A 13022-nucleotide genomic window follows, 5' to 3' on the forward strand; every position below is an offset into this window, starting at 1 on the left:
CAACCACTCGCGGTTCATTTTCATCGGCAATAGTTGCGTCCGTTAGAGATGCCGGCAGTGTTCCCAGGCGAGAAAGGAAGAGAATAGGCGTCGGGAGGAGTCGGTTGCGGATAGGCGGGATTCTTGTATCAACTTGACGAATGAACAGTTCAATTGTCCTTTGCGGAAAGATGCCGAGTCGCTCTCATCATCTACTGAATCCGATTTTCAAGTCGACCTTGACCATTTTCAGGTTCACGATCACGGTATTCGCCTTCATACATCCTTGTCCATTTTGTTTCCGGCGTGGTGAGTAATACAGAGACCATCAATTCAACGCTTGGGATATTTGCAAATTTCTTGATCATCAGACCAAAATTGGTCAGTTGGCCATTTTCGATCATTCGATGGTGATACTGATGGGAATAAAATACGAATTATAATCAATTTAATATCGGATTCAAATCAAAGGTTTAACCCAAAAAAGTCATTAGTTCTTGCCATGACTTCTGCTACCTTTAACTTCGTTAGGAGCTTTCCTTTGCCCCGCTGTCCCGACACAAAGCGGGTTGCCATTGTCGAATTAGAATGGCTTCCCTTGAGGGGTTCTCCCTGTCAATGCGGGGTGTTACCGACTTCCCAGATTTAAGATTTTCGTGGTCTTATTTTTTCGAAGCTACCCAACTACCCCGGTTTTATGCTTTACCTTGGCTACCTGATTAAAGCCCTGTTGCTTGTTCCTGAGAATCCCGGTGGTGTAACCCGGTAGTGTGCCCAGCAGCGGGCCAATGGCATTCCTAATAGTGACGGAATCTTCTGCATCATCACCGCAACTTTACTTTTCTTTTTCACCTTTGATCTTCTCCCCTTCTGCATGCAACACTACAGGCTTGACGAATTACTGCGTTAAGAAGAAGAGAAAAAGAAGAAAAAGAAGAAAACCCATACTAAAAAAAATATAATCGGCTGTTATAGCACCTGATCAACTATAGTTCTGTCATATCCAACCAATACTGAATCCCTTTTCCCCGACACCGTGAATACTATTGTTGTCATTCGCCTCCCGCCATATACCATCTAAAGCTCTTTGCCCTAGAGCATGCTTCCCTTGCCCACACCTACGATCTCGTTATATTGGAAAGTAGCAGGAAAATATGGCACCAAAAACTAACGGCCGTGCCGTCCAGGCAGAGGACACCAAGATCTGCGTGGTCATGGTCGGTTTACCTGCACGTGGGAAGAGTTACATAGCACAAAAAGGTACCACCCCCCGATACCATGTCAAACTTCATATCCCTTTGTGAAACCCTCCAAGACTCTTTGAGGTTCCCAGAAACAAAACAAGAAAAGAAAGGAAAAGAAAAGAAAAGAAAAGAGAAAAAAAGACTAACCTATCTCACTCGCCCTCTGTAGCTCAGCGTTATCTCCAATGGCTCTCGATCGATGCCAAGACCTTCAACGTCGGCAATTATCGGCGTCACGATGCTCCCCAACCGTCAGCGGATTTCTTCGACATTAGCAATGCCGAGGGCGAACAAAAACGTCGGGTTGCTGCTGAGGCTGCCATCGCTGATATGTTGGGCTGGTTCCGGCAAGGCGGTGTGATTGGGATACTCGATGCCACCAATTCAACAAAGGAGCGACGAAAATGGGTATACGACACGTTGATGCAGGAGGGTATCGAAGTATTGTTCGTCGAGTCCAAGTGCGATAATGAGAATCTCATAATGGCCAACATTCGAGACGTCAAGACCACCAGTCCCGATTATAAGGGCCAGGACCCGGAAAAGGCTGCCCTAGATTTTCGCAATCGGATAAAGAACTACGAGAAGGTGTACAAATCCATAGACGCGGATGGCGACGAGAGCCAATATACCTACCTAAAGATTATGGATGTCGGTGCTCAGGTCATTATCAACCGTATAAAAGACTATCTTCAGAGTCGGGTTGTTTATTACCTGATGAACCTACATATTCGACCAAGATCAGTCTGGCTCTCGAGACACGGTGAATCGTTGTACAATCTTTATGGGAGAATAGGAGGCGATGCCGACCTATCGCAGCGAGGACATCAGTATGCCAAGAAGTTACCTGATCTAGTCCGCCAATCTGTCGGTGTAAGTTGAATATTGGTTTAAATTCTATGGTTTCCATCCAATCATGAGATTAACATATATCCCATAGGATGATCGACCCCTTACGGTGTGGACCTCGACCTTAAAGCGGACAATACAGACGGCCCGTTTCTTACCCGACAATTACAATCAACTGCAGTGGAAAGCGTTAGATGAGCTCGACGCGGGCGTCTGCGACGGCATGACCTACCAAGAGATCAAGGATGTGTACCCGGAAGATTTTGTGGCACGCGATGAGGACAAGTACAATTACCGTTACCGTGGTGGCGAGTCGTACCGGGATGTCGTTATCCGCCTCGAGCCTATTATCATGGAACTCGAGCGCTCCGAAGATATTCTCATCGTTACCCACCAAGCCATCCTTCGTTGCATATACGCCTATTTCATGAAGAAAGACCAGTCGCGCAGTCCTTGGATGAACGTCCCTCTCCACTGCCTCATCAAGCTAACCCCGCGCGCCTACGGAACCGACGAGGAGAGGTACCAAGCCGATATTCCCGCCGTGAGCACGTGGCGCGGCAAGGGCAGCACCGCCAAGCACGAGGATCCCGTTCCAGAGGCGAACTTGGGATTTAACGCCACGGCGGCCGTCCATTAAATACGATTTCTTAGCTTGTCGGCCCTTTAGTATCATGACCATAACGAAACAACGTAAACAACATGCATAGGCAATGTGGAATTAAGGGGACGACGGGCATCCGGTTGGCGACAATTGCCATTATTGAAGTACCTAGACGAAATGATCCGGCGGGCTGTCTCTGAAAGGCGCATTAACGGAGGAATTATACGTGTATTGGTTTTTTATTTTGGGGTTTTATGGAAGCCGGCTCTTGTGGATAAAAAGAAACTCCCTGCATAGGTATTTTAATATAGAGTGGGGTGGGTTGCTCGTATGAGATGAGATTCGTGCCCGAGTGTATGTATATGATATATCTATTCCGCGGAACACCGAATTGATTGATTATGACAGTCAAAAGAACATGAAAGTGGCGATTCTCGACTTCATTTCATGTATATAGGGTGCGTGGAAAGGGGTTAGTTCTGTGATACATTCGTATGTGCTCCCCTATTCTACAAGAGTCGCACCACGGATAATTACTGATGTATTTCAGTTGAAGTAGCTACTATTGGTCGAATGGTTGATCGCGCAATACTTAATATTACGTCTAATATCTTTCTTTTTAACTTCGATGTTCTTCTACATATAAATTACCACCAACCCCTCAGATGTGAAGGCAAGATGTGGTAAATTATACCCTATTGTTATATACATACACGCACATAGGTATAGAACCTCCCCCAATAGTGTTAAAACTCACTCGGCCCACGAAGCCACCGAACGTGTTGCAACTCCAGGAGGATGTAGGTATATATAAGAGGGCAGACTAGCAGACATCATAGTCAGGCAAGCCAGCGCCCTGATAGACGAAACCAGCCTGCCATTGGGGTGCGTCTTGGCTAACGATGGTGCCGATCTGGCCGTTGGCAACGCAGAGTGCTTCGGCCGAGATGAGCTGGTTGCCGATGAAGGTGGTGTCTGTGCTTAGGGTCTGGCATAGCGAACAGAAGAAACCCCAGCATGTGCCGTATTGGAAGGTGAGGCACGCGTTAGACGCTACCGTGATAGCTTGGTCTAGAGCGAGCACCTCGTCAACGATGTTGTTACAGTCGGAGTCGCCAGGTGCAGGGCTCTAGGAAAAAGGGAATTATGATTAGTGGATGAATGAACGAGCGGACGTGAGGTGAGACAAACCGAGCTTCTGCACTCATAAAAGGCATTTGCGGCACGAGGCGATATGGAAAGGCTTTCGGGAAGCTGCATTAAGTTCACTTCATCTAACTTGAGCGATGGTTGGATGGTAATAGTCGCGAGCCCGCTTGAAGGTCGCGGCTGTCGTGCTTGGCTTTGGGTACGACCTGATCCCTCCACCACAGAAGCGGCGAGGCTAGTGATCAGAGTGAGGAAGAAGACTGGTTTCATGGTGGCAGAAAGTTGAATTGCGTGACGAGGAGAGATCGACACAAACTACGGGTTCCCGGGAGCTGGTACGAGATTTGCTCCAGCTGGAAGAAAGTATGCATACTTTTATACTGTTTCTCATTGACATATCATGCTTGGCTTGCAGACAAGCAGTGGGCAGATGGGCATATACTCCGACAGATATGGTAACCTTGAGTCTTTAGGACCTGCCGGATGAGGGATTGGGCGTTCTCGCCCATGTGGGCAGATAATATCCCACGGTCGAGACTCGATCACAGCTCAGCTCGTGGTCAGTTTGGAGACTGATCATGATGCTCACATACATGTCCTTTCCAGGCAAATTATATGCCGAGCCTGCCATTGTAAATCCTCTCTGACCTATGCTTAGGGGATTCTGGCACTATCCAATGAGGTAAGGCTTGCTCAGCAGCTTGTAAGGCGCCGAGCTCCACCTCAGCCGTTGCTATCACATCCCCACGCCATGTCCTTACGACGTTCTCCTAGATTTCAACGGAAAAGTCCGCGCATCGGCCGTGATACGACATGGTCCAAGTGATATTTTGAGCTTAGTGACGCCTCACAGCTACCAGATTGAGACGCCTCTTCGCAACAGTGTCACATCACGTTGTAACGTGGCACTAACAACCAAGCCCAATAAGACCAAGAGACGGGAATGCGTACGGAAAAGGGGAGGCATGTAGTTGTGCCGATGAAGATAAGCCTAGTTTTTTGCTACTAGAAGAGTAGGCTGAGGCTCGTTGAGATAGGAAATAGGGGTAACATACTCTGCGGACCTACTAATAAAGAGACAAATTCATCTACAAAAGCACTACCCAGCAGCATAGAGCCGCTTTAGAATCGAAGATGGCCTTCATCTAAATTCAACTAGAGTTGACCTGGATAGCGGATATACTTCTCTGCGTGAAACTTCTCCTAATATAACTGAGAGAGATTATTGGTCCGGCGGTACCAAACAACCCAAACATCGAGCCTCGGTGCTAACTCATCTTGAAATTTCATCTTGTGTTCAACGTGAGATAGATTGAGAGGCGCGTGAACAGCTGGCATGGGAGTTCCATCGTGAGCCAGACCACAAGAGAATAGGGTTGATTTTAGCCACGGATTTATCCAGTGCAACGGTATGCAGCTGTGCTGCAGCTCGCCACGACCTCAGATTCAAGAAAGTTTCCGGCAATTTATAAATGTGTGGGCAAGGAACCCGGCAGCCTGGAAGGATTTCGTAGGTACTATAATCAAGAGCAGGATCCGGTATTGCTTTCATTTACGACATGCATTCAATATCAGCAGCTGAAAGGGTCCAGAGCCAAGAGAAGCATGGGTCAAGTAAGAGGTCGACGATATGAGGAGTAGTAAGAGCGAATATGGATTTTGATACATACAACTAAACAGAGAATGACCGAAGCCAAGAGGTTGCAATACGCAATGCTGAGCGGAAGATTCATGAAAGAACTATGATAGATAAGATCGTAAATTTACTTATAACATTATATTTCTTTCAATGATCGAGACAACCAGTAAATATCATGGTCTATATTTGGTTGACACGTGCTCTATTAAGGATGAATTAAAGAAATAACACTGAAGAAGCACAGTAAGGTTCTAAGTCAGGGTCAGTGTAAGTGGTGTAAGTGGCGCAAGTGGCTTTCGATTTAGAGCTTTAACGGAGCCCCAGCGCACAGACCACAACGGGTAATGGGAAATACGGGGCCCATTTTGCTTATCAGTCTTTTTCTATATCGATAAGCAAAAAAAATCCAGGACGATAGACTCTGAGCGAAAGATTGAACATTATCCAACCCACTTCTAAAAGTTGTAGTTCAACAACTTCGAATACGACCAATTATCGCACTCTTTCCTAGGCAAGATGGAGTCAGTCAAGCTTAGCAAAAAGAGAAAGCTCAAGGATGCCAACGGTGACAAAGCATCCAAGAAGTCAAAGATACCTTCTGTCAAGGCGCTTAAGTTGAAGAAGTCGAAGCGAGTCGAACGTGATATTGCCGAACCCTCGAGCGACGACTCCGAAGTGGAAGTAGGGGATGAGATTGAAGGACTTGATGAACTTGAAGAACAAGACGCAAGCGATGTAGGAGATGGTGGTTTGGAAGAGGACCCTGAAGAAACATCCGAACTGGACAAGAGAGTGGAAGCAGCAAATGCTGAGGATGAAGACGCTGGCCAAAATAACCAAAGCACCGACTTACCTACCGACAGCGCAATATCCGCTCTGCAGGATGCCATAGGCTCCGATGCCCAGAACTTTGCCGACTTGAACCTCTCGGAGAAGACGACGAAGGCTATCAAGGAGGATATGGGCTTCGGAAAGATGACTACTATACAACGGAGAGCGATCCCACCTTTACTCGCAGGTCGCGATGTGCTCGGCGCCGCAAAAACTGGAAGTGGAAAGACTCTGGCTTTCTTGATCCCCGCCGTCGAAATGCTAAGTGCCCTCCGATTCAAGCCACGAAACGGAACCGGCGTTATCGTCGTTTCTCCTACAAGGGAGTTGGCTCTGCAGATTTTCGGCGTCGCGCGCGAACTGATGGCGCATCACTCTCAGACTTACGGAATAGTCATTGGAGGAGCAAATCGTAGAGCAGAGGCCGACAAGTTATCTAAAGGCGTGAATCTCATCATTGCGACGCCAGGAAGACTCTTAGATCACCTGCAAAACACACCCTTCGTCTTCAAGAATCTGAAGTCCCTAATCATCGACGAGGCCGACCGAATACTGGAAATAGGTTTCGAAGATGAGATGCGCCAAATTATCAAGATCCTACCCAGCGAAGGCAGACAGACCATGCTCTTCTCCGCAACGCAGACGACCAAAGTCGAAGACCTCGCTAGGATTTCCCTTCGCCCAGGTCCTCTTTATATAAATGTCGATGAAGAGAGCGCCAGTTCTACCGTTGCCGGACTCGAGCAAGGTTATGTGACGTGCGACGCCGACAAGCGATTCCTTCTCCTCTTCTCATTCTTGAAGCGAAATCTGAAGAAGAAGGTTATCGTCTTCTTCTCCAGCTGCGCAAGCGTAAATTATTATGCTGAACTTTTGAACTACATCGATCTGTAAGTCAACATTCCTTTCTTTGTTCTCGGGAAGTCGAATGTGACGATCTCAATCCGTGAATACATTGCTAATAACATTCAGGCCCTGCCTCTCTCTTCACGGGAAACAGAAGCAGCAGAAGCGGACGAACACGTTTTTTGAATTCTGCAATGCGAAAACCGGTATTCTCCTGTGCACAGACGTTGCTGCTCGTGGTTTAGATGTAAGTTCGTTGCAATAATCTTGCAATGCTAGGTCATTAATCGCCTTTTAGATCCCAGCAGTCGATTACATAGTGCAATTCGACCCGCCTGACGACCCCCGCGATTACATTCATCGGGTCGGTCGAACGGCGCGTGGCGCAAACTCCAAGGGCCGCAGTCTCCTCTTCCTGCAACCCCACGAACTCGCCTTCTTATCTCACTTAAAGGAAGCCAAGGTACCCGTGCTCGAGTATGAGTTCCCGGCCAAGAAGGTTCTGAACGTCTCTTCACAACTTGAAAAGCTCATCTCTCAGAACTACTATCTCAACCAGAGTGCCAAGGACGGTTACCGATCATATCTGCACGCCTATGCGAGCCACAGCTTACGTTCGGTATTTGACATCCACAAGTTGGATCTAGCAAAGGTAGCCAAAAGTTTTGGCTTTTCTACTCCTCCCCGAATCGACCTTACGTTAGGCGCGAGTATGGGCAGAGATAAGAAGACGCAAGGCAGAAGGGGTTACGGAAGTCAGCCGCGGCAGGGTCAAAAGGGTCAGAAGTTCAATAAGAGGCGGTAGTTGTGTTGAGTTGGGAATTTCAATCAATTGCGGAGTCTTCGGTTGAGTTTATCATGATATACCAGCTGGGTACGTTTAAATCCTCAACACGGGAGTAAACAGTACACTCAAGAAATCAGAATTGCACAAAGCATTTTCATCGCGATTAGTTAATTGTATACCCACCGTCGACTACCAATGCGTGACCTTGGATAAACGAGGATTGGCTCGAGCATAAGAATAGCACAGCATCAGCTACCTCTTCCGGCGTCCCCATTCTCCGCATGGGCGCGATGTCGATCGCTGGCCTTAGTCTTTCTGTAACCTCAGGCGATCCCGTCGTCATCGGTGTCTCGATCACGCCCGGGCACACACAATTAACTCTTATTCCATCCCGCGAGTAATCTATCGCGTCGGACCGCGTCATATTTATCACGGCGGCTTTCGAAGCACAGTAAGGTGCTTTTTCGAGTAGTTAGTAAACATGTAAATTAACACATCGTCTTACCCCGCCTATGTTAAATGCACCGTAGGTATTCGACCTCGGATTCGAAGGCAATATAAGGAACGCTTACATGCAGTCGGCCGCGCCACGAGACCGAGCTGACTCGCAATATTCACCACGGCTCCCCTCTGCCGCGGATGCGCATCCAGCGGTTCTTGCGCCAGCATCTGCGCCAGCGCGGCCCGCGTCGAAAGCCAGGCGCCTTTCCAATTGACGCCGGCCACGCGCTCGTACTCGGCCAGCGGCGTCTCGTGCGTGCGCAGCGAAGCCCCCAGGATGCCGGCGCAGTGCACGGAGTAATCGAGGCGCGAGAACCGGGCAACGAGGTCAACGGTGAACGATCGGACGAACGGCTCGCTCGCCACGTCGCCTTCACGCGCTAGGACCTGCGCGCGGGGGTTGATGGATAGGATGGATGACTTGGTTTGTTGAAGGGTTCGCGGGTTGAGGTCGGTGATGGCGAGCTTGGCGCAGCCAGATCGCGCGAAGCCGCGAGCGACGGCGGCGCCGATACCTGGTTAGGTGGGTGGTATGAGTATGACAGTATCGCGATGACGGATGTTCTGTTCCGGAGTTGTGAGAGTAATACCTGTGCCACCGGCTCCGGTGATGAAAGCGACGCCGGGGAGCTTGAAGATTCCTGACGCCATTCTTGTGCACGTTTTACGCCGGGGATTACACGATGTTGTGATCGTGATAACAATGGTATCTTATCACCGACTTGCCAAATCGAATTGTTTTTTTTTTTCTCTACTTACATCCCCCATTCTTGCCTTGATAGGGGATGCGCTTATCAGGGAACCCTCGCACTTGTCTTCGCCACTTCTAGCATGCAACCTAACCTACCTAGGTATATAATAATAGATTTAGGAGATTCCATCCCGAGACACCACAGATCCTAAGGAACACGATTCTCGGAAATATATCTCTATGTCATCATGTGAGTAGATTGTACGATATGGTTCACGACAATGGCAACAATCATGATAAATGAGGCGAATCCCTGAAGTTGCCTGGCTGCCTTTGGCACGTCATGTTTCGCAGAATCAGAGACCGTATTCGCAGTTCCGGCGCCGTCGGTGGTTGCTCCCGGTCATTGACCGGGCGGGCTCTATCTCTCGGGCAGTGTCGTCTTGGTTAGGAACGGCTAATATCAAGGGCACAATGCTTGTGGCCATGGCTCCCTACTGGTGGAGGAATAAGCATAATCCTATTAGTCAATGTCTAAAATACTCATGGTCAAATTATGACTTGATTATGCCGTCTCCCGGACCGGTCGGCGTCTCGAACCGCCGTTGTAGTCGGTGATCAACGCTGCGGCGGAACAAACATTACACCGAAACTGCCGACCATCATCGCCGTAGGACGCCCATTACTTGGGTATATGAATACCTAGGTAGGTAGTACATTTATAAAGTTTCTAATCAAAAGTTTGTGCAACATGTCAAGCAACTGCTAGGCACCTTCCTGTCTTCATGAGCACTTCTTTGTTTCGGGAGGTCTGCGGAACTTTCACTCCTTCACTCATCTTTCGTCTTCATCATTCATCTTATCCGACCTAACAACGCGAACCTTTGTATCTGACAGAACACATATCTCTCTCGTGGTAAAGCTGTCATCGATGATGCAGAAGCTGTCGCCCTTCGTACACTTATACGAACCCATATCGTCCGTTAAAGGCCAGCATACGGACCTAGAAGCTCCAAAGCTCATTTTGGTTGCGTCGTGGATGGATGCGCAAGATTTACACATTTCCAAGTACATCACGAAGTACCAGTCCATCTATCCCACATCAAAAATCTTACTAGTCAAATTTGTCTTAAGGGAATCAATATTTGCATCATCTACACGAAAAGTCGTTGATCCCGCCCTTGTTTATCTTCGATCTCTCATCAATTCAGGGGTCCTATCGCTGTCACCGCCGCGACCTGAAATCCTTGTGGTAAGTACACATCTAATAGTCCTTCATATAACAAGATCTTACAGTATACTGGCACAATGAACTCTAATAGAAACGTAGCATATTTTCTCAAATGGCGGCTCGGCCACTACGCGAACATTGTATCAACTGTTCCGAGATCAAACCGGTTGCGCCTTTCCCCTTCACGTGGCGGTGTATGATTCATGTCCGGGGTTATATTCATTTTCGTCCGTATATAGTGTCTTCATGGTCAACTTCTCAGCCTTCCTCACTCGCTTGATTGCGGCTCCGTTTATCACCGCAATCGTCGCCTGGTTTTGGATTTGGTACCGTCCCTTCAAAATGCTCTCGGGAGAGGATTTCCTTTCAGCCAATCAAAGGGTACATAACGACATGAATCTGGTCAAGCAGACAAACCGGTCGTATGTCTACGGTAAAGCCGATATCATGGTTGATTGGAGACACGTAGAAAGGCATGCAGACCAGGCCGCGGCAAAGGGACTAGCAGTACGAAGAGAGGTGTTTGAACGTAGCCCACACGTATCACACATGAGGACAGACGGCGACCGGTACTGGAAGATCGTCAATGAGACCTGGAAGAAGGGCACGACACGACAGTAGCTTGCGTATTCATCTACCTCATGCAAGATATCGGACGATCGGATTAATTAGACTCAAGAAGCTTAGAGGGAACCCTAATGGAACAGCCATGGTACCGAATCGATGGCTCTAATAGAAATGAAGTTGAACAGTAAGTCTGATTTTATCATCATTACTATTAATTAAATACCTTACAGCCAAATCTAACCCGCCTTTAGTTGACGAATTGGGTATCTATAGACTTCTTCTAATCATATAATTTACATAGCTAGGATTATTTCTTCCTTGGCCTATATATGTAGTATAGGAATACATTGGGATCGAAAAAGTTTTCTCCAAGTTCCGCCAGGTTGTCTCTTCAGTTAATTGGCGCCTACCAGAGGGCCTGATGCGGCCATCGACTATTTCTCGTACTTCCCCTCGACATAATCTTCTAATCCTAATTCATGTTGAGCTCAAGACCAAACGAATGATAATATATGTGCGACTTTATCTACATCTTCCAATCCTTTTGGTGGTTTCGTGGCGATCTCTGGAGGGACGCAGTATTGGATTTCCGCGCGTTCGCGGGAGGACACTTCACGTCATTGGAGACGGCATCGAGGAAGCCCGGGTTGGCCCACACCTGGGACATGTCCCAAATCATGACGCCAGCGAAACTCGAGAACTTCTTGCTGTAAGAAATGATCGGGGCTAACTGGCTGGGGTGCTTGTACGACGCCTTCTCAGAAGTGGTGACGGCGGAAGGACCACCGGGGATACCAAGGAAGACCTTGACGTTGGGGTTCTTGCTCGAGTGCGCCCACTTGTCCCACTGGTCCATGTTGAAGCCCGACTGTGATGGGTCCTCCGAGCTGAAAGCCCGGATGTCGCACTTGGCATTATTGTAGAATTGGACCATGATGAAATCGAAGGCCACGGCATCGTCGCCGTGCAATATGGCCTGGTTGTTTTTATCTGGGAATGGACACTGCGGCGCGGCGGCTAGATAGAACCTCTGGCCCCCCTTGCCATTGGCGTCGTCGATGTGTTGGCGCAGACGTGCGGCGAAGGGTGCGATGTTCTGCAGCGGGGCTTCGATGTCTAGGTCGAAGCCGTCGACGACAGTATTGCCAAAGGGACGTGGAGCGGGACCACCGCTAGGAGGGCCAAACATAGCCCAGATCTGGTCGGCTAGATATTGGGCTTGCTGCGGGCTAGAGGGCCCTGTGTAGAACATGGCGCCTCCGATGGACAACAGAATCGTTTTGCCCGCCCCCTGGCACGCAGCGATTTCGTCGCCGAGGTTCTTATCGTCATCCATGTTTGTCAGACTCAACTGTATAGGGTTGAAGCTAGACAAGAAAGCGATGGGGATGATGTCCACCGCCGCATTGGTGCAATATTCCGCTAAGTTCTTCTGAGGTTGTCCGGCGCTAATTGCACCAGCCGAGTTCTGTCCCCAGTATATCGCAATGTTCTCTGTGACGCCCGCGTCATAGCCGGCAAAGACCATAGAAGCCCATAAGGAACAGGCAATGAGGATAGAATAAGACAGCATGCTGATGTGAGATTATACTGAGAAAGCAGCGACGGTTGAAAAGTAAAGGTTAATTTCAAAAGAAATGTCAGACGCTGTATGACTTCTAAGAAGAGAGAGAGAGGGAAAAAAAGGCAAAGTGCGATAAGACCTCTGCAGTGCGGCAGCGAAGGAAGAAATAAGGAGTGTTATGACGCCTATCGAAGTGGTCGGATCCAACCACCAGGAGAAACTCAAGGACTTAAATATATGCTTTGGGAGGCTTCAAAGCATGAGGGGGAATCGAAGAGTCTAAATACACCACGGACAGATGCATGCGAACCATTGACGAAGGGAGGCAGCGTTCGCGTTGGAGGTGCGGGTTGCATTCCAGACGACGGCTAGCAGGTTCTACGTTCCCACTAGATCGATTCCTACCCCACGATGCATTCAGTGCCTTCCTCATGATTTCGGGTTGGTTCTCATATTTTTTAATAAAAAAATCACGAGGACTACGCTGAACCAGTCTTCATCGAGCCTTTGAGGCAAAACATTAGTCGCATACGGGGTGAC

General features: G+C 48.5%; 6 protein-coding genes across 6 annotated transcripts; 3 read left to right on the plus strand and 3 right to left on the minus strand.

The window, feature by feature from the left end:
* Positions 1-1037: 1037 nt before the first annotated feature.
* Positions 1038-3259, plus strand: F4807DRAFT_329237 (bifunctional 6-phosphofructo-2-kinase/fructose-2,6-bisphosphate 2-phosphatase). Its single transcript, XM_047995249.1, has 4 exons — positions 1038-1239; positions 1393-2096; positions 2164-3168; positions 3227-3259. Exons 1-3 carry the CDS (start codon positions 1134-1136, stop codon positions 2710-2712), a joined length of 1359 nt encoding a protein of 452 aa, XP_047849062.1. The 5' UTR covers positions 1038-1133; the 3' UTR covers positions 2713-3168; positions 3227-3259.
* Positions 3260-3499: 240 nt separating this feature from the next.
* On the minus strand, positions 3500-4095 carry F4807DRAFT_465570 (uncharacterized protein; the record flags this gene model as incomplete). The annotated part of the gene is made up of 2 exons (XM_048002293.1): positions 3500-3805; positions 3868-4095. The coding sequence occupies 2 exons, from the start codon at positions 4093-4095 to the stop codon at positions 3500-3502; spliced, it is 534 nt and encodes a 177-aa protein (XP_047849063.1).
* Positions 4096-5638: 1543 nt separating this feature from the next.
* Positions 5639-8387, plus strand: F4807DRAFT_446764 (ATP-dependent RNA helicase HAS1). The gene is made up of 4 exons (XM_047999842.1): positions 5639-7185; positions 7268-7388; positions 7440-8015; positions 8066-8387. The coding sequence occupies exons 1-3, from the start codon at positions 5981-5983 to the stop codon at positions 7944-7946; spliced, it is 1833 nt and encodes a 610-aa protein (XP_047849064.1). The 5' UTR covers positions 5639-5980; the 3' UTR covers positions 7947-8015; positions 8066-8387.
* F4807DRAFT_329172 (NAD(P)-binding protein) lies at positions 7431-9250 on the minus strand. Its single transcript, XM_047995248.1, has 3 exons — positions 9020-9250; positions 8501-8944; positions 7431-8387 (listed from the first exon to the last, which is right to left on the minus strand). The coding sequence occupies exons 1-3, from the start codon at positions 9078-9080 to the stop codon at positions 8092-8094; spliced, it is 801 nt and encodes a 266-aa protein (XP_047849065.1). The 5' UTR covers positions 9081-9250; the 3' UTR covers positions 7431-8091.
* An 801-nt stretch (positions 9251-10051) lies between these two features.
* F4807DRAFT_454595 (uncharacterized protein) lies at positions 10052-10972 on the plus strand (the record flags this gene model as incomplete). Its single annotated transcript, XM_048000596.1, has 2 exons — positions 10052-10372; positions 10451-10972. The coding sequence occupies 2 exons, from the start codon at positions 10052-10054 to the stop codon at positions 10970-10972; spliced, it is 843 nt and encodes a 280-aa protein (XP_047849066.1).
* Positions 10973-11208: 236 nt separating this feature from the next.
* On the minus strand, positions 11209-12601 carry F4807DRAFT_329266 (glycoside hydrolase family 18 protein). The gene has a single exon (XM_047995250.1). The coding sequence runs from the start codon at positions 12489-12491 to the stop codon at positions 11445-11447; it is 1047 nt and encodes a 348-aa protein (XP_047849067.1). The 5' UTR covers positions 12492-12601; the 3' UTR covers positions 11209-11444.
* Between the last annotated feature and the right edge of the window lie 421 nt (positions 12602-13022).

This window comes from Annulohypoxylon truncatum (genome assembly GCF_022578515.1).
Source record: "Annulohypoxylon truncatum strain CBS 140777 unplaced genomic scaffold F4807scaffold_55, whole genome shotgun sequence".
Lineage (NCBI taxonomy): Eukaryota > Fungi > Ascomycota > Sordariomycetes > Xylariales > Hypoxylaceae > Annulohypoxylon > Annulohypoxylon truncatum.